Here is a 24,969-nt window from a genome sequence, read left to right as displayed (position 1 = left end):
TAACCGGGGTTCACAGTTACGTACATGTCGTGTCCCTCTAGAAGGGCGGAATGCTAACCTCGTCGCCAGGGCTGGTGAGAGGGCAGCACCCCGATTCGTATGACACCTTACTCGACATGTCTTGATAACGCGACACCGAAGTTACCGATATGGTACGCGTTATCATGGAACAGCCATTGGGTCTTGATCCCGCAAGCTGCAACCGGGCTCGGCTCGGGCCAGAGCTTAGTTCACACGAGCCCATGCACTCTGCCTTCAGGATTGTCAAGGCCTGCCATAGGAGTGACTGATAGGGACTCGGGTGTCCATTGGAGGGTTAGATATAGGGCTACTATATCTAAAGCAAAGGGTGATTACACGACTTTGCCCCAGCTGTCATGCAGCCAGTTGTGTCAGATTTAGGAGGCCAGCCAGGGGTGGCATAATACATGCTGCAGCCCCTGGCGGCCCTGGGTACACCTACGCCCTGGGTTACAGGGTCTGATAAGGCGGCCCAGTACCAATTGGTAAATGCACCTAGGGCACATCTCGTAATTTAGAAAGAGAACAGCCAGGCTGTGGGTCTGATTGGCAGGCCCACAGCCAGAGTAAGTCGTAAACCAGTGAAACAAAAGCAAAAAATCTGGGTGATCATAGGATTGCAGACCCTACTCTCCTACATGACCCCCCCCCCAAACGTCGGAACAACTAACTAACCTTGACCAGGTAAGTCTTCTTGTTCTAAGTGGAAATATCTGGAGAGCCCATCGGCATTGCCATGATCAGTACCAGGTCTATGTTCCACTGTGAAGTCCATCCCCTGTAGGGAAATGGACCACCTAAGCAGTTTGGGGTTTTCACCCTTCATCTGATTTAGCCACAAGAGGGGCTTATGGTCGGTCTGAATCTTGAAGTGAGTGCCAAACAAGTATGGCCTCAGCTTCTTCAGGGCCCAAACCACAGCAAAGGCCTCCCTCTCAATAGCTGACCAATTCTTCTCTCTAGGGGTCAGCCGTCTGCTTATAAAAGCAATGGGCTGGTCTTGACCATCAAAATTCAGTTGAGAAAGAACAGCTCCCACACCCAACTCAGAAGCATCTGTTTGGACAATGAATGGTTTGGAGTAGTCCGGACTCTTGAGGATAGGCGCCGTGCACATGGCCTGCTTTAGGTCATCGAATGCTTTTTGACAGCTCGCTGTCCACTGAACCTTTTTTGGCATTTTCTTACTTGTCAGTTCATTTAATGGTGTCACGATGGACCCATAGTTCCTGACAAACTTCCTGTAGTATCCAGTCAGGCCCAAGAAAGCTCGAACCTGAGTCTGGGTGGTTGGAGGAGCCCAGTCCCTGATTGACTGTATCTTGCTCTCCAGTGGCTGAACCTGACCTCCACCTACAAGGTGGCCCAGGTATACAACCTGTGTCTGCCCTACCTGGCACTTGGTGGCCTTGATAGTGAGACCTGCTGCTTGCAGTGCCTCTAACGTCTTCCGCAGGTGGACCAGGTGATCCTCCCAGGTGGAGCTAAAGACAGCAATATCGTCAAGATACGCCGCACAGAAGTCATCCAGCCCAGTAAGGACATGATTCACCAACCGTTGGAAGGTGGCAGGTGCATTTTTCAGACCAAAGGGCATCACCACGAACTGATAATGCCCACCAGGGGTTGAAAATGCGGTTTTAGGCTTGGCGTCCTCAGCTAACCTGATTTGCCAATACCCAGCTGTCAGGTCAAACGTGCTTAAGTAGTTGGCCGAAGCCAGCCTATCAATAAGCTCGTCTGCCCTTGGTATTGGGTGGGCGTCAGTCTTAGTGACTGCATTGAGACCCCTGTAGTCTACGCAGAACCTCATCTCTCTCTTACCACCCTGGGTGTGAGGTTTCGGCACTAGAACTACGGGACTAGCCCAAGGGCTGTCCGAGGGTTCAATGACTCCCAGCTCCAACATTTTCTGCACTTCACTTTTGATGCAGTCTCTGACGTGATCAGGCTGCCTGTAGATTTTACTCTTTACGGGCAAGCTGTCACCAGTGTCGACCTCATGGGTGCACCAATCGGTCTGACTGGGTGTCAGAGAGAACAGATGTCGGAACGACTGAAGAACCTGTTTACAGTCGCTCTGTTGATGTTCGGAGAGGCTGCCGCAAAAGACAACACCATCTACCGAGCCATCGTCAGGATTCTGAGAGAGCAGGTCGGGGAGAGGGTCACTCTCCTCCTCCTGTCCCTCATCTATGGCCATGAGCAAACTCATGTCCTTCCTGTCGACATATGCTTTTAGCCTGTTGACATGAAGCACCCTGTGGGGGCTCCGGGGAGTTCCCAGGTCGACCAGGTAGGTGACCTCTCCCTTTTTCTCCAGGATGGTGTGGGGCCCGGACCATTTGTCCTTGAGTGCTGCTGGGGCCACTGGCTCCAACACCCACACCTTCTGTCCGGGCTGATAAACAGTCAAGACAGCCTTTTGGTCATGCCAAGCTTTTTGGAGTTCTTGGCTGGCCTTAAGGTTTTCGGATGCCTTTTCCATGTATTCAGCCATCCGCGAGCGGAGGCCGAGCACATAGTCCACTATGTTGGCTGCAGGCTTTTTGAGAGGTCTCTCCCATCCTTCCTTCACCAAACACAGGGGTCCTCTTACAGGATGCCCGTACAAAAGTTCAAAAGGGCTGTAGCCAACCCCCTTCTGTGGGACTTCTCTGTAGGCGAACAAGAGGCAGGGGATCAGGACGTCCCATCTACGCCGAAGCTTTTCCGGTAGTCCATGAATCATCCCTTTTAGGGTCCTGTTGAATCTCTCAACAAGCCCATTGCATTGTGGGTGATAGGGTGTAGTGAACTTGTAGTTGACACCACATTCCTTCCACATAGCAGTTAAGTAGCTCGACATGAAGTTTGCACCTCTGTCGGAGACGACCTCCTTAGGGAAGCCCACTCTGGAGAATACTCCAACTAGGGCTCTTGCCACAACAGGTGCTGTAGTGGTCCTAAGGGGAATAGCTTCAGGATACCTGGTGGCATGATCCACTACCACCAGTATAAACTTGTGCCCTGATGCTGTCGGTGGTTCCATGGGACCGACGATGTCGATCCCCACCCGTTCAAAGGGCACCCCCACCACAGGCATTGGTATAAGGGGGGCCTTTGTCGTGCCACCTGACTTACCACTGGCTTGGCAAGTGACACAGGAGCGGCAAAACTCCTTGGTATCTTCGTTCATGTGAGGCCAGTGAAAGTGCGAGACAAGCCTGTCCCACGTTTTCGTCTGGCCTAAGTGACCTGCTAAGGGAATCTCGTGGGCCAAGGTAAGTAGGAAACCACGCTGAGACAAGGGGACGACCAGCCTCCTGGTCATGCCAGGCTTGGGGTCTCTTGACTCAGTGTACAGGAGTCCATCTTCCCAGTATACCTTGTGGGTACCTGTGGCGTTCCCAGCAGCCTCAGCAGCAGCCTGCTGTCTGAGGGGTTCAAGAGAAGGGCAGTCTAATTGGTCCTTCCCCAGATCTTCCCTTGAGGGTCCCCCTGAGCCCAAGAATTCAACTTGATCAAGTTCGAACTCTCTCGGCTCAGTTTCCCTCAATTCCTGTAGGTCAGCCTCCTCTGAGACTTGATCCTCGACCTGGGGCAAGGGGGAAGGCGCAGCCTTAACCCTACTGCTCTTTTTCTTGGGAGGTGTCTGGTCCGTTGTTCCAGGATCCAGCACCTGTTCAGTGGGGCATTGCCTGACCTGTGACCTAGTCACAGCGAACACATGTGCTGGCAAACCTAACATTTCCATGTGAGTCCGGTGCTCCACTTCTGACCATTGTGACGACTCCAAATCATTGCCCAACAAACAATCCACTGGGAGGTCTGGACTAACTACAACCTTCTTTTGGCCAGTTACCCCTCCCCAGGAGAAAGCTACAATTGCCATACTGTGATTGGTAGTGACATTGCTTGCATTGGTCACCAGGAATTCTGTACCTGGCATGATCTGTCCAGGGTCCACAAAGTTAGGCGTCACCATGGTGACGCTGGCACAAGTGTCCCTATAGGCCTGAGCCATCTTTTCATTGATAAAAGGCGTTTGTCTGTATTTGCCCAACGTATTGGGGCTTACGTCAGGGGACACGTCTACGTCCCCTGTACTGACAAGGACAGCCTGAGTGAGTGTGCCAACTAAGTTGTCACGCCCCTCAGAACCCAGGGTTAACCCTACTAAACCCTTGGGAGGCGCACTACCACTGCTGACTGTACTAGGGGGCACAGGTGCCTTAGGGGCTGCAGTGGCAGGAGTCTGCCCTCCTCCTTTCTTGGTGCACTCACTAAACCAGTGAGACTTACTTTTACAGTACTGGCACCATCGTTTGGATTGGCCTTCTTTCTTCTTTTGGGGAGCCTGACCCCCACCCTCTTTGGGTTGTTGGGGACCTGTCGAAGACTTCTGGTCATTTTGTTCCCCCTTAGAATCTTTACCCTTTTGGTCTGCTTTCTTCTGACCACCTTGATTCTGGCCCTGGTTCTGTTTAACTCTCGTACGAACCCATTTGTCTGCCTTCTGCCCCAATTCTTGAGGAGAGGTCAGATCCGAGTCGACAAGATGCTGATGCAACAACTGGTTCTGACAATTGTTTAAAATTTGTTCTCTCATCATCAAATTATACAATCCTTTGCAATCAGTAACCTTACTGCCCAGCAACCAGCCCTCAAAAGCCTTAGTGGCACAATCGACAAAATCAGACCAATCTTGAGACTGCGTTTTCTGGGTATCCCTGAACAGCACCCTGTACTGCTCAGTGGTTAGGCCGAACCCTTCAACGAGTGTATTCTTCAAGACTTGGTAATTGTTAGCGTCCTCTACCCTTGTGGTGAGGAGCTTGTCTCTTCCTTTACCTTCAAAGGAGAGCCACAAGATAGCTGCCCACTGACTCTGGGGAACGCCTTGCACAGTGCAGGCCCTCTCCAAAGCAGTAATCCATTTGTGGATGTCGTCCCCTTGTTTAAAGGGGGGCACTATCTTCCCAAGGTGTTTCGTATCGAAACTCTTTTCCCTATTACTAGGTACATTGCTGCCACCAGTGGGGACTGCCCCACTTAACTGTTGCTCTCTAGCAAAAGCAAGCTTTTCCTTGGCCAGGGCAAGTTCTTCCCTTTCGATCCGCAGATTAGCTGCTCTTTCCTTCGCTTCGTACACTCTCCTCTGAGGGGACGTCATCCCTCTTTGAGAAGAGTTGTGAGAGCCGTTGGTATGAAGGGATCTGCCAGAGCCTCTTGATAGAGATCTGGCTCGTCCATTCCCCATGTTAAGCTGACCTGATAGTGGCCCCAGGGGTCCCCCAGTACCGCTATCATGTTTGCTTAAGTTGGACCTGCTTAGTCTGCCGACTTCTACCTGTCCCTTATCTGCCTCGTCCCCAGAGAGATCCTCATCCTCATCCTCCTCCTCCTCCACATCCTCGTTCTCGGTTGCGAGATGAATGAGGTCAGGATCGTCTCGGGTTCCCTCAAGGGGAGGCATGTCTCCTTCTGGATTAGAAGAGCTACGAAGTTTCTCAGCTCTCCTGGCATCATAAGTCTCCAAGAGACCAATCAGAAAGGACGTTGTGGGGTTAGACCCCTGCTGAATCTTCCGGGAGTGACACAATCGTCTTAACTCCTTGAAGCTCAGCACAGTATATCCTGAAGGGATGACCTGTGGAGGGTCAACTGACACAAGGGGAGACTCAGAGTTTCCTCCTTGGCCCGACATACTGTTTCTAGTGTGGTGTAAGTGATGCACCTACCTACACTATGTGTTTTCCTACTTTTCCCTTGCTAAGAGTTGTAGCCAAGGTGTGCTAAGCCTTGAGGAGCTACAACAGCTGGTTCAGTAGAACTCAGAGTATTCTAAGCTTTAGTTATATGTACTAACAGTACTTGTGCGATCTTTCAACAAGATATTCTTAGGATACGTGTGGTAAAACAACAGCAAGCTCAAATCCCAACCGCTGCTCACCAATGTGAGAAGTTGGCCCGATATGCAACGTTCGCTATTCTAGCGACCGCTATGTATCGTTCCAACGACCCTTATGGTGTTTGGTTGTAAGTCAACCTATAGACCAGCTATCCTAGTAGCGTGGATACGAGCAGTCTAAGGCTAAAGACTCGAGAGGGCGCGTTAAGCCAGCTGTTTACCACACATGTACCCCTTGAACACCCAGTGAAAGGACACCACACAAGTGTTATGAAAATAAACAGTATATTTATTAAGAATCACAACAGCCCTGTACTCTTTATGAGGACAGGGTACTAAGCACAAACCAAATCTCTTTTAGCAAATACTTCAAGTGCACAGTTTAAAGACAAGTGTCCGAGGACACGGAAAGGTTAAGGCAAGTCGGAAGCGAGGGACTCGGGACCCTAGAGTAAGGAGGCTATGCAGGCACCGAAATGCCGAGTTACCTAGCCACGAGGGCTGCGGCTGCAAGTCTTACAGGCGTCGGGGTCTTCGCTGACGAGCCAGGAGCCGGAAGAAAAGGAGTTGCTGGCCGGCGACCAGTGAGGAATAGTTCGTTGGGATCCAAGCCTGGATCGGAGATTGATGAAAACCTGAAAGCAGAGGGGACCAAGTTCGTACTACTAGCCAGTAGTCAGAGGGTACCAGGAAGGCACCAGTTGGCCGTCACCTCGACCAGGTGAGTGGGCGACGCTAGGCTCTGCAGTCTCACGGACCAGGAGGCGTTGTCGGCGACCACGGTGGAGGTGCGAGCTGTCCCACGATGGATGTCGCTGTCGGCGTCTTGTGTGGACCAGGAGGGTCCGGGGTGCTTCTCAAAAGATGGAAGCAGGGGCCAGTCTGGAGCAACCAGACCGGCAGTGTTGATTCTTGGTCGTCGTCACAGAAGGGCACAAGCCAGCGGCCAGTGACCAGACAACGTGCTGAGCAGCGAGCAGAAGGGCCCCACGCAGATCGTGGAGATGCTGGGAGACTGCACTTCGGTGCTGGAGCGGCTCAGGGTCGGGGCTTCTCGGACCCCAGAGCACTCACCAGAGAGTTACCTCGATGGTCGTGCTGGTTTTTAAGAGCGTGCAGGTTCTGATGATGGCCGGTCCCTCGAGGTCTCGTCGCACCCACAGATCACAGCTGAGCTGATGACGTGGGTAGAGGTCAGAGGTGCCAGGGAAGCCGGTTCTCGTCGAGCTGGGCCGTCGGATTCCTTGAGGAAGGACTTACAGCAAACCGCAGAGTTCTTAGATGGTGCCCGCTGATGCAGGGTGACTACTCCTTAGCCACAAGGGAGAAATCTTAAGAAGAGTCTTGAAGTCCTTTCGTAGAAAGTATTCTTGATTCAAAGATGATCTAATTTGGAAGGGTCCCCGCTCCGGCCTTTATCCTAAAGAAAGGGGTGGGTACATGACTAGGTCCTGCCCTAAGGGTGGGACCAGGAAGGGGGGTAGTTACACCCCTCTCCCCTGCCGGACTTTCCCCAGGCCAGGGCTGTCGCCCCTGGAACTGGTTCTAACCGGCAGATGCGTAGTGAGCACCGGGGTGCCACTCCGCAGTCACCTTCTCGCAAAAGCCCTACCTACCCAGAATACACAAACCCTGTCTGGGACGGTGCGAACACCGCCCTCGACAGGAAACCCTTTGTCCAAGTGCTCCTCGCTGGAAGGACTACCAGCCGCAGGAGGTCAGACTTGTGTCTGTGGTGGCAGCATCCATTTTGTGGAGCTGAGGCTTTCGTTAACTTTAACCGGGGTTCACAGTTACGTACATGTCGTGTCCCTCTAGAAGGGCGGAATGCTAACCTCGTCGCCAGGGCTGGTGAGAGGGCAGCACCCCGATTCGTATGACACCTTACTCGACATGTCTTGATAACGCGACACCGAAGTTACCGATATGGTACGCGTTATCATGGAACAGCCATTGGGTCTTGATCCCGCAAGCTGCAACCGGGCTCGGCTCGGGCCAGAGCTTAGTTCACACGAGCCCATGCACTCTGCCTTCAGGATTGTCAAGGCCTGCCATAGGAGTGACTGATAGGGACTCGGGTGTCCATTGGAGGGTTAGATATAGGGCTACTATATCTAAAGCAAAGGGTGATTACACGACTTTGCCCCAGCTGTCATGCAGCCAGTTGTGTCAGATTTAGGAGGCCAGCCAGGGGTGGCATAATACATGCTGCAGCCCCTGGCGGCCCTGGGTACACCTACGCCCTGGGTTACAGGGTCTGATAAGGCGGCCCAGTACCAATTGGTAAATGCACCTAGGGCACATCTCGTAATTTAGAAAGAGAACAGCCAGGCTGTGGGTCTGATTGGCAGGCCCACAGCCAGAGTAAGTCGTAAACCAGTGAAACAAAAGCAGAAAATCTGGGTGATCATAGGATTGCAGACCCTACTCTCCTACACCCTGCCTGCAGCTAATGGCACAAAAACAACTATTAGGCAGTGACTGCGTACCTCCTCCTGTGGCTTAGTAGCGACGCACTAACTTGTACTGACCCCTCTCCCACCCCCAACCAAATGGTACTGTTGCTATCGACATAAGAGGTTAAACATGCATTAGTGCGCGAACAAATGAAAATCAATGCATCTCTGTTGTAGGTGCATTCGCCATGCGAGCTATTACACCAAAGCCACCTTGAAAGAGAGTCAAGAAGCAGCGTCATCTGAGCACATCTGTTAGGCAATCAGACCACTAAAGCCTTCTTGAACGTAAGAAGATTCTCCTGCTTGGAAATCAAGGCTTTAAGTAGGCCGGGTCTCACCGGGTCCGCGCACCAGCAATGTTTTGAAGCGGGCTGCGAAACGGACCCGATTCGGGCTCTTATTTTTCTAGACTGCAGTGGCAGCAGGCACATCAGCGTGCAAGTACTCACATTGCTCACTTCTCAGTACTGAACAAAATAAGGCATGACGGCATGCCAAGTGAGCGTTGTAGGGGAAGCAAATCCTTCCAAACGGTAAATGTTTCTCTGTATTTCCCTTATTTTGTTTAAATGGCGCCTGGGTTCCCACACGGTTGTTTAGCAGCCCTTCACAAATGCCGATGATGAACTAATTACCGCCTGGCAGCCAAAAGACATGCTTTCCCCTAAATTTCCTTTGTCTGCCTAGCTCACCGACCCTGATTTGCCAACGCCATCCCTCGTACACATTCGCCAAGTGACACGACAGACAGGATGCTTAGTATTGGAAGTAGGTAGGTACATGTACTCCTGCCGGCACCTTTTGATGACACGTGGCATCTTTGCAACTTGGCTAATGGGGTGCAGGGCACTCTACTCATGAAGCTTTAGTCTGCTTTGTGAGTCCAATATTTGTTTGTTTTTACATTTGATGTAATTAACCCCTTCGATGCTCATGACGAGCGTCATGAGGCACAGTGGAGCTGTGCTGATGACGAGCTGAGCTCGTCATGAACAATGGCAATGATGAAATATCAGCACAGGAGGAATATATCAATAGCAGCGAAGGTGTTAAATTGCAGTTTAGTTCCCTGTGCGCGATGTTAACACTAATTCAATTGCAGTGTAGTTTTCTGTGCGCGTGCCGCTGTTTATTATATAAATACTTATTTTCTTATGAAGCATTGCTCTTCTTTGTGGGACCAATATGTGTTTTTACATGTGAGGCGTGCCGCTGTTTATTATACAAATACTTACCTTAAGCAGCATTGCTCTTCTTTGTGGGTCTAATATGTGTTTTTCTTTTACATGTGACGCTATTCAATTGATTTTCACTTTCCTGTGCGCGTGCCGCTTGACGCTTCCCCAAACAACACAGCTGCAGCGCCCGGCAGAGTCTCAACACATGAGGCTAACATGCCAGCTGAAGAGTGTGCTAGGAATGAAATCTATGACTTTATGATATAAATGACTGTTTATGATAGAAATACTTATTTTCGTATGACACATTGGTATTCTTTGTGGGTCCAATAAGTATTTTTGCATTTCAGGCAATTCAATTGCTGTCCACTTTACTGTGCGCGTGCCGCTGTTTATTATATAAATACTTCTTTTCTTATGAAGCATTGCTCTTCTTTGTAGGTCCAATATGTGTTTTTACATGTGAGGCGTGCCGCTGTTTATTATAGTACTACTTATTTTCTTATGCAGCATTGGTCTTCTTTGTGGGTCCAATATGTGTTTTTCTTTTACATGTGACGCTATTCAATTGATTTTCACTTTCCTGTGCGCGTGCCGCTTGACCAAACAACTAACTAAAGACACACGGCATTAGGCGCGTTCTCTACAACACAGCTGCAGCGCCCGGCAGAGTCTCAAAACGTTAAGCTAACGCGCCAGCTGACGCGCGTGCTAGGAATGAAATATAAACAAACACGCAAGTCATTAGGCGTGTTCACTACACCAGAGCTGCAGCGCCTGAGAATGTCCACGTGATGCTAAAGCGCCAGTTCCAGCGCGTGCTAGAAACGATATCTAAACAAACACGGAAGTCATTAGGCGCGTTCTCTACACCAGAGCTGCAGCGCACGGGAATGTCTCAAAACGTGATGCTAGCGCGCAGGCTGAAGCGCGTGCTAGAGATGAAATCGCCTAAGAAATGCGCGTAACCACCCCCGCTCAGCCATTCCCAGGAAACCCACAACAATAGGTCTTTCGCTGGAGCAGCGCTACGCGCTGCTAACACCAGCGAGACCTAAAAAACTGGGCTTGGACACCAATGATTTGAACAACTACAGACCTGTCTCTAATCTCCCGCTCCTTGCTAAAAATCTGGAAAGGTGCGTTCTCCTTCAACTGACTCAACACATGGACAGCATCAACCTTCTGGACCCCCACCAATCAGGTTTCAGAAAAGGTTGCAGCACTGAGACAGCGATCCTTCATGTCATAGATGATATACACAAGTCTCTCGATACAGACCAATGCTGCCTACTCATACTCCTGGACCTACTGGCAGTCTTCGACACGATGGACCATAAACTACTCATTAAGGTACTCCAAGAAAGGTTGGGTGCCGGAGAGGTGGTCTCACTCTGGTTCGCCTCCTTTCTCCAGAACCGCACCCAAAGAATCAAAATCAAATAACTTCTCGATGGACCTAGACCCCATCGGCAGAGGTGCCCCCCAAAGTTCAGTTCTCTCCCAGCTACTTTCAACATCTACATGGAATCCCTCACCACCATACTCAAAAAATCCAACATCCCCTTCCACCTCTATGCAGACGACACCCATATCTATTTCGAAACCTCCTCCATTGATGGCATTCAGAGACTCAACAACACTCTAAGGGAAGTCCAACACGGGCTTTCACTAAACCACCTAAAACTCAAAGTTAAAATGGAAATCCTCCTCATTTCCAATAAAAAGGAGAACCTTCAAGTTCCAGAATGGCTAAAAGTAATCGATGCTCTTAACGGAAATCTCACCTTGGCGGACTCCGTTAAATTGCTGGGAATCATCCTGGACCCAAAATTAGACATGGCCAAACACATCAAGACCACTGCGAAGAGCGCCTTCCTCAACCTGAAATTACTAAACAAAACCCTTCATCCCGCCCAACGATCTCAAACAAGCCACTTAATCCCTGGTGCTACCCAGAATAGACTACGGGAATGCAACCCTCACAGGGCCAGCAAAATCACACTTCGCTCCCCCAATATCAACTCTTAATGTAGCAGCAAGAATGGTCACCGGAGTAAATAACATACAAACACATCTCGCCCGCACTCAGAGAACTAAATTGGTTCCCCGTTGAAATGCGTTGCCAACTTCAGAACTGCCTGCCTTACGCACAAAGCCCTGCACACAGGGAAACCCCTCTACCTGGCCTCCAAACTCAGGAAGGCCGTCAGACAAGGAGCTTCAGGAGTTACAACATTCTACTCCACATCCCTTCGAAAATCCGCAAACAAAATCCCGATCCTTTTCTGAAAATGCGCCCAAATTCTGGAATTCCATCCCAGTCCATATCAGGATCACCCCCTCCTTTCCAATATTCAAAAGGCAGCTCAGAGACCTCTTCCACAATAGTTTCCTCCCGAAAGGATAGCTACCGCCTAAATGCACAAGCATGCACACTGTTGTACACAGACACTTTGACATTAAGACCTCTACCTCATTCCTATCCTGACTCCTTCATATCTCAGCTCCTCTGGAAGGAGGCGCAGCTCGAGTTACTGTCCGCACTACTACGAGAATATGTTGACTTCCTTGTTTCTATTGTTGTACAATGCGTGAAGACTTCCAATGCACCATGAGTCATCATGTTTACTACTGCTATACTGTGTGATTTCCTCGTTACAAATTGTTGGCCAGTGCTATATCAAATTCTGTAATAAATAAATAATAAATACATAAATACAGTGGCAGAATGTTGACCCTGTTCAATCTGCCAGCTGAATTGAACATTTTTCAAGTTGATTACCTGCAGAAGGTCCTCTGGTTTGACATTTATTATTTTATTTCTCATGGGAGGAACTCAAGAAGTGAGCATTCATTCCAACCCTTGTACTCAAACTTGTTTGGTTTCTCAAACATCACTACTCTTCATAAGCTAATAACTATGGTAAGCATATTGCTAGTTGGGATCCCTCTCTTCAGCTGGAAGAGAAACAGTGGGCACGCATAGGCGCCCTCATGCGAAAAGTCTCCTGCAATGCCAGGTTTAAATTAACACTTAAACTTCCTGCATCGTACATACTTAACCCCGGTATCCCTGAATCACATTTCACCCGATAAGGGAGATGGATGCCCTAGATGTGCCACAGAAAAGGCGGGCTTTTTACATTTAGCTTGGGATTGTCCTCTGGTCAGGCAGTTCTGGGTGGAGGTAGTGGGCAGGATAGTTGCAGCTACAGGCATTGGAATGCAGCTTGAACCATTGCATTGTCTACTTGCATTTGCCCACAAGCCAAATAATAGGAAACTCCCATATAAGCTCCTGCAGTTAATGCTAGTGCTTGCTAGGCTTACGGGAGCTATAACCTGGAAGGGGCAGAGGGGCCCAGAAGTGTCCATCTGGCTTAAAGATGTCCGAGAGTGGTCCTTAGCTGAAGAAACACACATGCAACTCACCCGAACGGATGAGAACCTGAAAGAAGACCTAATGATTTGACAGGTGTTGTGTTCCTCAAGGATAGCGGAGAGGGAGTTCCGCAGGATACGACTGATGGCGAGGAGAGTGGGTTGGATGAGGAAAACGGACTTCCCCTTGCCACGGAGGGAGGGGACTGACCCTGGTTATATGTGCACTAGGATTCGATGTTATGCCCCATGTTTTCTACTCACTGAAGAATGCTTCTGAATACTTAGATACCCCATGGTATTTCCCCCCGATGCGACCCTCTGTGCTACATGCTAATGATAGCACCAATAATATGTCTATGTACGCGGTATTGATGCCCATTTGTTTTTTGTATTTGTATACTGAACACTGAAAAATAAAGTTTAAAAAAAATAAGTAAAAAAAAAAAGCAGCATATTGCTTGTTTTAACTGCTCCCGGGGTATCCATTTCAGTGTGCACGCAAACTATTCCTTAACTTGAATTGATTTTGACCTGGTACACCATGTAGCGATTTTCATCTGGGAATGATCCAGGTCTGGGAGTTGAAGGGGCTAAACTCCAAAAGTCATAATAGATGTGGACTAGGGGTAGTGCTATAGTGTTACAAACGCATTATGGCTCAAAGAGTTGTGTGACTGCCGACAGCTGAGAGCTCAGTTAAGGACCTAGAGTTCTAGAGAGATACCAGCTGATCCTTGAATGCTCATGGATCCACTGAGAACAACTCTTGCTTCTTCAACTGAACCAGCTGCATAAGATCATTCAGGCTCTTCTCACTGCCAATGTCAACTCACATTTAAACTGAAGAATTGCTTTTTATTTGGGCTTTCCATATGGGTCCATTCTTTTTAGCCTATTCAGAATGCTACACAATGGTTAATCATTGGAGCCAGCAAACCTGCAGCACCTCCACTTAATGGTCAAACGTGACTGCCCATCCAGTACAAGTTTATTTTAAAATGTGTGTTTTGTGTAGCAGTCACTTAATGGGTCAGCCGCATCTTTTCTTACGTACATATTTTAGCGTTACAACACAACCAGAATACTGTGATACAACGTCTATTGCATTTTGGAGAACCTCCCTTCAGGCATATGTGAATAAGACAGTGATAGGTCTCCAGTCATGAAACAGGCATTCATGCACAGCATCTCTATCAACCTGAGGATGTAAATAAAACAAGGCTTTACTCACAACACATTTTGGATCTCCCTGGTAAATCTCTGATTAAGTCATTCCTTTAGCACCTAATGAACACGTTGAGCGATTGATCGCTCTATAAAAGGATGCTGTAACATCTCAAAATTCTGCTATATTTAGGAGGGTAGTCCAATGAAAACAGTAACAATGATTTCAGCAAGATCTCAGGCCACTTCAACAGAACTTCAACAGCTTTCAAGACAATAAATAATTAAGACACATGACGACTGTAACCAGTAGAATCACAAAGCCAATACCGACAATCCAGCTTAACCAGTTTCCTTTTCAGCTAGCCCATTGGCCTTAGCGTGCGTCTTTTAATGAAAGACTGCACGCTATTGGCCAAAGGCGGGCGCATTGCTCCGCCCACGGCCTATTGGTATCTATTACGCGCTTGGTGTGCATAATAGACACCTATAGGCCGTCACATGGTTTCAATTATCGTGCCAAGACACGGGCGCGATACTTGAAACCAAAAACAGTGTTTTTTTTTTTTTTTTTACTTTTGGTAACATTGTGGCACCCGCACTTTACTTACAACATTAAAAGTAAAGCGCGGGTGCCTCGCTTATACCAAAGGTAAAGAAATAGAAAAACATATCTATTTATTTATTTATTTATTTTTAATATTTATAAAGCGCAGCAAATACCCTTGGGCGTCTCTTTACTTTTGTTATAATAGCGGCACCCGCTCTTTACTTTTAATGTTATAAGTAAAGCGCGGGTAACGCGATTATTCCAAAGGTAAAGAAATAGAAAAAGACATCTAACTCTTACTTTTGTTTAATCGCGGCACCCGCGCTTTACTTATAACATTAAAAGTAAAGTGCGGGTGCTGCGATTATACCAAAGGAAAAGAAATAGATTTTATTTTCTATTTCTTTACTTTTGGTATAATCGCGGCATCTGAATAGGTCTCGCATTACTGAAAGTTTGAGCTATTGGCGTTGCATTATTGTTTGCAACAGCAATAGCTCAAACTTTTAGTAATGCGAGACCTATTGGATTGCAAATGCTTGTTTCTATTTGACAGTTTCTGAAAACAGCAAATCTTTAACTGAATGTTAATTTTAAAGAATACCATTACATTGTATATATAATTTAAGGGTGCTTTTGTTAGGGGTCGTGGCCAAGTCGCCGACCAAGATGGCCGCGCGGCACTGAAGCTCCACCAGCCGTCTCCAGCTCAGTCGCAATATCCCCTCCTTAAGCAGTAATAGTGGACCCCAGCTTGACATCACTGGAGTACTGGTCGGGTGGTGCACAGGATGGTTCCCCTGGTTCGCTGCTGAGGGCCCCACAACAGATTTCCCAACATTCGGGTGCCCGGGCGTGGCTATCTTCAGCCGCGGCCTGATCAGGCTTGACTAGAGTCTCGACGCAACCGAGGATCGGAATCCGAGGGGAGTGAGCAGCGGTCACTGCTGTGAGTGCGCCAGGGGCGCAGGATCTTATTACCCCCCCCCCCTTCCACACACTCTTTGATCTGGCCGGGGCGTAGCCTTGCTCAGCTGTGCCTGGGGTGATTCACCTGCTCCTGCCTTCTCCTTGATGCCCCGCGGGGACAGGGCCTGCGGTAAGCCTGGGAGGCGACCACCCGGTCGCTTGTTGTTGTGGCTGTCGGGGGAGACGGGTGGGATTGGATCCTTCATTCCCGGCGCCCTGCTGGCTCTGCACAAAGTCCCGCTGTGCCTACCTACGCGGCCAACGGGTCTGACTCCCTAGCGCCCTCCCTACATCTGGAGGCCACTGGTTGGTGGTGCCTCTGGGTAACATTCTACAGCGGATTAGTGAGTCACCTTAACCTTCCTGCATCTGCTAGAGGCCCATGCTTCACCTGCTCCCGCTCCGATGCACATCAGCCTGCTTACCACAGACTTTCAGTGTGGCGCAGTTAATGCCCAAGCATACCTTGGCATCTGTGAGGGCTCAACGGAGCACTTGCTGCCTGTGCACTCACCGGACCTTTCGTCGGGCGGCTCTGGGGTGTGAGTTCTGCGCCCTTGGTGCACCCTGCACCCAGTCTCCATTCCCTCCTCTCCTCCTGCTAACAGAGGGACATGGTATTGTCTCCCACCCTACATTGGTCCAGTGATCACATTGCAGCCTCCCCGTTTTCAACGCTACACAGCGGCATGGACCACAAGAACCCTAAGCAAAAAACCCTACCCTTTGAAAAGATCATTGAGAAGGTGCCGCAGGGCAGTTCCGACAAGGCAGAGGGATGTTTCAGTGCGGACCAAGATGGCGACTCCAGTGCTCAGTCCCCCTCACTGCTTAAGAGCGGGTTTCAGGTCACTTGATGGAAGATTCGACACCTTGGACAAGCGACTTGACTTGAGAGTTTGGGGGCCAAAATTCAAGTGCATGAAAGGCACTTGGATGTGGCAGAGGCAAACAAATCGGACATAGAGGATGGCACTGCACAGTTGCTCAAGAGGCTAGAGCGCGTCGAACACATCCTCAAAGATGTGGCGATTAAGAACGAAGACCTTAAAGCACGCAGCAGGTGCAATAACATTCGCCTTTTTGGGGTTCCGGAGACCACAGCTACGGGCCATTTAGACATCTTTTTTGAGACTTTGCTAACTGACATGTTTGGGAGGTAGTCCTTCGCCCCTGGCTTTGTTGTGGAATGTGCTCAACGCACACTAGGCCCCGACCGAAGCTGGGCTGCCCCCCAAGGCCCATAATTGCATGCATCATGAACTTTCAGGACCGTGACACCGCACTGCGCCTCGCCAGAGAACGCGGAGACACCACGTGGCAGGGCTCCAAACTATCTTGAGAAAACTAAATATTTACATTTCAGTAACAAATTAAAGTGTGAGGAGTTAGAGGCAGACTTTTAAAGTCATTTATTACGCTAGCGGTAAACACCATACAACCTGCACAAAGGGAGGCAAGTGTACTATGCGCGCGGATCAACGTTACTCTGCCATATTTATACACAACTCAAAGCATAGCTTACGTTAGCAGGTCAGTTCAAAAGTTACATCTCATCAGATAAGATTCGAGTATCAGTGGAAAGACCTTCTAGTTCTGTGGTCTATCAGCTACATGTCATAAACAGATAAGTAAATTAGGGGACAAGGTTTCATCTGCTAGCGTGTACAAAAGTTACCTAAATGACAAAGTTTGTTGCTGACTAGACCAAACTTAGCAGCAAAGAAGCTTTTACCTTGAAGGGGGAGCTGTACTTGAGTTGAACGACATTTGTAGGCCTATAATATGAAATGAATGCACTTTTAGTTCACGGTATAATCCATGTCCTAAAACCAAAATTTTACAATCTCTCAACCCAGACTTTACCATCATGGTGCAGGAGGCCTGTCGCAAGTACAATGGGGTCAAGGCCACCCTCAGGAACTTGGGTTGGAAGAATGGCATGCTTTACCCTGCCATGTTGAGAGTTGATGTTTTCGATAATCTAACCGAGTTGCAGGAATTTTCCACACATACAAAACAACAATCAGACAACGGCAGACGGGGTTGGGTCCTCCCCTCCACACAGCGGCTCCAACGCAAGCATGGAACTTTTTTCAGGTGCTGGAACTGGCTGACTTTATTGCACTGCTCCTTCCCCATTCTTGCATGGCTGTATTGGGATAATGTTACTCATTACGAAATGTTTCAAATAGCTGGTCGACTGGCGTGGCGTTGCCACCCCACATGGTGTGCACCTTGGGTTTGTTTCTAGTTACACGGGTGTACCGTTCCAGGGTTTTCACGTATTGTTGTATGTTGTGGTTCTGCCTCGCTTTCTTCGTAGTGAGGTTGGGTGGGGGTGGTTCAATTGCTATTATACAGACATTTTTGGTTATTTACTGTTTTGTTCACAGTCACATTTACCATCTATCAGGTGTTGCTTGCTTTTGTCATTCATGCCACGCCCTATAGATGGCCCAGTTAGGTAATGTTGCTGGTCCCTCTGACTTATCCTTGATGTCCTGGAACATGGGGTCTTAATGATAATCGTAAGAGAAGACTTATTGTCCACTATTGACTTTGTCACAAAGTCATCATTGCTTTTTTGCAGGAAACGCATCTGCCCAAATCGGACTCAGCTAGTTTTGCTTCAAGCTGGGTCGCACACAGATATTTTGCCAACTACAGCAATTATGCTAGGGGCATGGCCATTCTCATTCACAAAAGGGTCCCCTTCAGTCCTCGCTCGGTTGTAGAGGACAGTGAAGGTAGACACACCATTATTACTGGGATCATTTATGGGTCACAGCACTGCTCTAGTATGTGTCTACGCCCGAACACGGATTCCCCGGAATTCTTTCATTCCCTACATGCCCAGCTCATAAAGTTAGATCCCGTTCTACTACTGGTTGGGGGGGGTTCTTTTTGCTCCTTAACCCCGACTTGGATGGCACCGCCAAATCCACAGGCACTAGACCACACGCGCCGTGCTCTTCTTGACCTTTGCAAGCAATTATCTCTCCTAGATAATTGGCGAATGCGCAACCCCTCCCTTACAGAATACACACATTATGCTGGCCAACACAACACTTGGACTATGATCGATTATTTGCTTTTCTCTCCTGGCATTTCCAGCTGGTATCACTCAATCACGACACTCTTGAGAACATATTCCGACCACTCCCCCCTTAAAATTCTCGTTTGAGTTCCCCGACCAGACGGGTTCGAAAGGAAATGGCTTTTTCCCAGCCGCGCCCTCAAAGATGACCTTTTCCACTCTGAAGTGCACAATGTCATTGAAGACTAATGGCTCGGTTGGCACTTGGGCTGTCCTGTGGGAGGGTTTTAAAGCATATATTAGGGGCGTCTGATTTGCCAAGCATGCTGGGGTGCTGAAAGCTCTCCGAAACACTCTCTCGCCTAGAACACGACCTGACTGAACTGGGTAGCGTAACAGTGAACACTTTTAATCCAGAGGCGGCGGGACAACGGTTGGCACTCCTCACTGAATACAGGGAATCCACAAATCGAGAGATACTCTTTTTAGGTAAATATCAAACCACTAGTCGATATGGTGAAGGCAAGCAGCCAGGCCGGGTGCTAGCTCAGATGCTTCGGCCCCCACACAGCAAAGCCTACGTCACCGAGCTGCTCTGGACTATTTAGACCCGTAGTACTCCTAGTACGGCCCGCGGGCAGCTGCCATGCAGTTTTAAGGTCTCGGCTAGGCAGCGCGCATGCGCGGTCGCTCCAAGACTTTAAGTAATCTGTATCAGGGGTGAAACTCCTGTGTAATTTCTCCTGCTGTTTGCCGTTTGTTAACTGTGGCATTGCTCTTCTTAGCATGCTTATAGTTGGCTGTGGATATGATAAGTCACTTCCATTTTTTTCTGGAAGCAGCACCACCTAACTACAGTTTTCGTCCGATTTCATGTTTTAATTGTGTCCAAGGGGAACTTTTTTTTAGGATTTTTTCAGCCCAGCATGCTCATTTGCATACATAATTAGCATGGAGCTCGTCACGAGCGTCGCGCTCTTAATTATACATAATCAGCACAGCGCTCGTCATGATGCAATTATATACACAGTCCGTTGTTTAGATAAGGGATTACTTTGTTAAAATTTTTCGCCTTGGCGCCCTGCAATATGTGGTGCTTATGCAGAGAGGAGCAGAACTCCTTGGCATGTGCACAAGCCAAGGAGCACTGTCAGCAGTCCATGGTGCGTATGCACAGTCTGGGAAAAGTGACCCCTAGCGCCTCCCCCTTACATGCACAAATGCTGTGGGACCAGGTACCCATGTGGCACTCTCCTCCGATACAGCACGCAGACTGGCACCATAAACCCATAATACACTCCCAACTGCAAGCACTAGGTATGTGGCTTTATTATTTAAGGCTCGCAGTGTGTGGGCATGCCAGTGCGGGATAATGTACTGCATTGCTAAACTCTTATAAGGTCCAAAGCCGAGACCTATTGGCTATGCCAATGCTTGTTAATTAAGTGCATACACCTACAAACAATCTAGACACACTGACTTTGCTAATAGGTGTCAGCAGTATCTGATAAATAAGTAACAAAGATTTAATTGTGAATAACTAGAATTGAAAATGTTTCAGTTCTAAAAACATGAAACTGTGAATTAAACATCACTAAATTCTGTGGAAGTTATAGTATTCTTCGGAGAGTCTCCACTTCTGTCCTCGCCTTCACACCATTTACCTCTGCAGTTTCTCATTCTGATAAACACTGCACCCGTTTTCTCCTGACATCCTTCTGAAATATTCCATCTGCATAGCTCACGACATACTTCTACACTATTTTTTTTTACTCTGACCTTCTACTGTTGTGAAAGTATCTAGGACCCTAATTAAGACATTCCCGATTTATGCCCTTATGTGGTTATAACAAATCATATCCTTATAAAAGGCATAAGAATCATATCCATATTAAGTCATAGCCAATGAAATCCAAATACGGCAAGGCTACTCCCATAGACTCCTAGAAAGCACAACGCGATCTTAAACAAACTAAGCCCCCAGCAGCCCGGGAATTCCCCCTGCTTCTGTTTTGATTTGTCCTAGAAATCCTGGAGTCCTGAAAGAACTGCCAGTTCTTAGTGACGTCTTATGTCCAACCTTACGTCAAACTCGGCACCTTCCAGGTATAAATATACCAACATCTGCCTTAAGCAACACAAAGTGGTTTGGAGCAGATCGGCTATCTACTTGCCCGACGCCCTGCTGATGCGAGTGCCGAAGGAAGCCGACCCTCCCTGCTGACGCACTGCGAGAGACGCTGTCTTTTCTCCTGCCGAGAAATCCAGCTCCAGTGTTTAACTGACACCCTTGCGGGTTGCTGGGAAAACGAGTCATGAGAGAGAGATACAAGACCTCCTTCATTCTATACCCAAGGTATGGAGCCAATTAGACCCATAGAGAATTCTTGATTCTGATTCTTGGGAAAAACTGTAACTCATCTACTCCTTCCCACATACTAGGCTTAGGTTAGGTACACCAGGGTAGGCGTATCTTAGAAACACCAGTTGAGTACGTTTTGCCATTATTTTATCATTGTATGTATTTTATCCATTTTAAGTATCTTATGGCTTAGAAACCATATAAATGCTTTTACAGTATTATTTCATAATACTCCTTTTACTGTACACACTTTACTTTATGACAAGTATTGCAATTGTGGCAATTCATTTCTTTTGCATGAGAAAGAAGACTGCTCAATAAATAACCCTTTTATTGAAAACGCCCGTCTCTCTATTTCTCTGCATTTCTGGTGAAACGAAGCATGCACGATTGACTGAGTAAAATAGCTATCTATTGTTTCCGCGACTCTGGTGATATACTCCTTATTCTGGGGGAGCAAAGTTGTCATGTTTATGCGGTTGTCAGAAGTTAATCCCTTCTTGTCTATTTAGGAAAGCTAAACACCTTCTTGTTTACTCGAGAAAGTTTCTAGTGACCTCTGAGCTAGCTGGCACACACAATTAAGTCTAACATATTCAATAGAGACTTAGTCGACCTCAGTCCTACGTCTAAACTATCGTTTATGTTATTCCAATGCGCAGAGCCTATTGGGACTATAGGAACTACACTACATGTACACCTTGCAGCACCTCCCTTTCATAATAATTTTCTCTGTTACACTGATAAACACACACACAGTTTTTCGTTGCCTGTGAACACAACACGTTTTCGTTTGATGCTGTCCATACTATAACAGCTGTGGGTCCCCTTCCCAATTGGCACATAAGTGACTATCATTTGGTGCGCTCTGCAGACAACCCAAAAATTGGGACGAAATGTTGTTTGAGCACCTTTCTGCACCTCTGACAGGCACCATGAGAAACTCATACTCACTTACAGACTCCGCCCCAGTGCCCTCGATCATGCTCAGTCATAAACACAGTTTCAGTAGAAAACATGAGAAGACCTTTTAGCAGCATGGCACTTCTGATGTCACTAATCTGGACCTATCAGGAGGGGGGGGGGGATTACGTTTACCTCCATATTTTTAGTAAAACAATCTAATACTTAGGTTATATACTCGCTCGTATCACTTCGCCTCAAAAAACATTTATTAGTTAGCTTAGATATGCTGCCAGCCCTCATCGCCAGCTGCATAATCTACAAACCAATCAAGACCAGCACCCTGCCTATTATCTGGCTGACACGCTCACCACGTCATAACGGGGCACTGTCACACTGGAGACAAAGAAGAAGAAAAACTAGGCAACAAGCCTTGTCCATCTACAAATCTATGAGCTGGGACAACATTCAACGTGTTACCCTTTTTCAGTTTAGAAAAAAAAATCATTTGCTGCCATTCATCTACGTTTGCGCTATTCAAATACTACATGCATGCGTACACCATGCAACTATAGCAGTCGGTTCAGTTTATTTTGACCAGGATTTCTTTCACAGCAGTCTATTCTACAAAGTACACGTCGGTTAGAGCAATCAGTATTGAAACCATATACCGTTATGGTCAGATCACATATATTGCTTTGGCAGTTGTTTCAGACCCTTGTAGCCTTTTGTACTAGTCGTGGTGTTAGACCCCCATATCATGCGACACTACAATAGGTTAAACCCGCTCTCCTGCACTACCATGCTTCACGTGTTGCTTGTTGCAGATTTCATGTTCAGTATTACAGAATCACGTTTGACAGCCAGTTCTCGTTACAAAGTCCATATCTTGTTACAGCAGCCTCATTCACAGAGAATATTAATCCACATGAAGGCGAAGCGACAATAACTTTAGACGTCATCAGCACTCAACCCCAGTAGTAGCAGGTGAGGGGGGGGGGGGTCTTCCCTTCCCCTGCAAAGCAACCTTTGGCGCCGCGGAAATGTGAATCTGAGACACCAGCAGCGGACAGTAAAGGGCAGCAGCCCTCGGCAGGGAGAGATACACTGCATCATTCATTGAATGAGCCCCCAGTGCTCAGGTCTCTTCCTCCGTCACTCTACACCATCTCGCTCGCACACAGCTCACGCACCTCTGTGTTCCTCCAGACGCCACCCTTGATCATGATCCGCGGCATCCTGGCGGCTGCAGTGAGGGGCCCGGGGGCCGCGTCCTAGGGGTGCGGGGGCTCAGCCAGGGACGCGGCGCTGGGTTGGCGAGAAGACTCGCGCTGTTGCTCTGGCTCCGTCTGCAGTCACAGGCTGCTTCCTGTGCGACGGCTGACGAGGCGACCAGCTACGGCTGCCAAGAAGAGCCAGAAAACCCCAGGCATGCTCCCATTGATCTCTTTACCGCCACCTGCTGGCCGGAGGCTGACCCACAATATCCCGGCACGAAATGAAAATCCAGCGCTTTCTGCTGCAAGGGAAGCTCTTTATGTCAGGACCGGAGGCTTCGGATCATGGGAGCAGCGTGAAAATTAAAATACCGCCTATTTGAAATATAAGTCTTTCTTTCAAAAACTTTTATTCGATTAGCGTTTAGCAAAATCATAAAAAGTACATCATAACATTACAGTACATATTTAGGTCCCGATGGGTAATACAAATAAAAAAACAGATTAACTTTCAAACTATAATTAAAAACATTAATAACAAATTAATGTACATTCGGGCGTAAAATCTTGTGGACTGTGGTTCAAACTGTACAACGGTTTTTCAGACATGATTTCAGGAAACAGGCTACACATTTAGCAGCATATTGTGAGTCTAACGACTGCAGGGCCAGGAAAGCTGGTCGACAAGTTCGCAGGCCCATCGCACGAAGAAGGGGGATAATCCAGCGCTTTCGGGGTTGCTCATAATAACGGCAGAACAAAGTTACATGTATTGTGGATTGAGGTGAAATTCCGTCACATGGACATTTAATAAATTCATGAGACCAGTTTTGCACAGTGGGGAAGGTAACAAGACGAAAAAAAGTATTACATCGAAACCTAGTAAGAACAAATTTTTCGTGGTTAGATAGGAAAAAAGTTAAATAGGGCTGGATACCGGGCGAGGTCTGGACCATTAAGATCTGCACATTAGTTGGCTTAATTACTTCTTGAGAGAGACGCAAATCTCTGAGATGGTTTAAACAAAGATTTTTCAGAGCGCGCCTGGAGATATCTGTTGTTGAGGTGGGCTCAGAGAAGTAAGACGTGCAGTTTATATCCTTTAAAAAATTGGAGACATAAAGGAGCCAGGGAATTTTGCTCCAACTAGCCAAGGATAAACAGTCTGTTATTAATGAGCGGGTTATGTGGCATTGCGGTTTGTTCCAAATACGATGCCATAAAAGAATGGGTTGACATCTGATGTTATCTGTTAAATAGTCAATGCCGAGCTCAATATGGCAACCGTAAGTTGGGGCGCTTTGTGGAAGTGCCAAGATGTATTTTAAAAACCCGTTTTGAACCTTTTGTAGGTCATCTACAGGAACGTAGCCCCAGACACCTGCGCCGTAAGTTGCTACACTATGGCATTTAGCGTGATAAATTCTAAGCAACTCGGCTGGGGCAGGTTTGCCCAATTTAGTTGAAAAGGAAACAAGGGCAGAAGTTGCTCTCTGGTATAGTAATTTTTTACTAGACACTGCTTGTTTCCAGGATAATTGGTCGTCCATTAGAATGCCTAAATAGGGATATTCTCTGGCGCGTTCCAATCTAACTTGTTCAATAAAAACAGGTTTGGGGTTCTTCGCCTTGGGCCCAAAATGCATGACAAATGTTTTACTTTTGTTTACTTTCAACCCTAAAGAAAGCATTGGTCTTGTTGGATCTAAGTGCGGCCTTCGACACTATTTCTCACTCCAGACTGCTTGTCAGGCTGGAGGAGAATGGTGTCGAGGGCAGGGCACTAGAGTGGATTAGATCATACTTATCCCTCCGCACCTTCCAGA

At 47.9% G+C, this 24,969-nt stretch overlaps 1 protein-coding gene across 1 annotated transcript in view; it reads right to left on the bottom strand.

The window, feature by feature from the left end:
* The window catches only part of CDC5L (cell division cycle 5 like), a 181,123-nt gene extending 157,740 nt beyond the window's left edge, over positions 1-23,383 (bottom strand). Inside the window, exon 1 of the mRNA XM_086926221.1 lies at positions 23,120-23,383. Coding sequence (XP_086782347.1) covers positions 23,120-23,164 — 45 coding nt within the window. The 5' untranslated portion in view covers positions 23,165-23,383. The remainder of the gene's footprint in view (positions 1-23,119) is intronic.
* Positions 23,384-24,969: the final 1,586 nt, after the last annotated feature.

Source organism: Lissotriton vulgaris, chromosome 6 (assembly GCF_964263255.1).
Source record: "Lissotriton vulgaris chromosome 6, aLisVul1.2, whole genome shotgun sequence".
In the NCBI taxonomy this organism is placed as follows: Eukaryota; Metazoa; Chordata; class Amphibia; order Caudata; family Salamandridae; genus Lissotriton; species Lissotriton vulgaris.
This window is presented reverse-complemented; position numbering and strand designations above follow the sequence as displayed.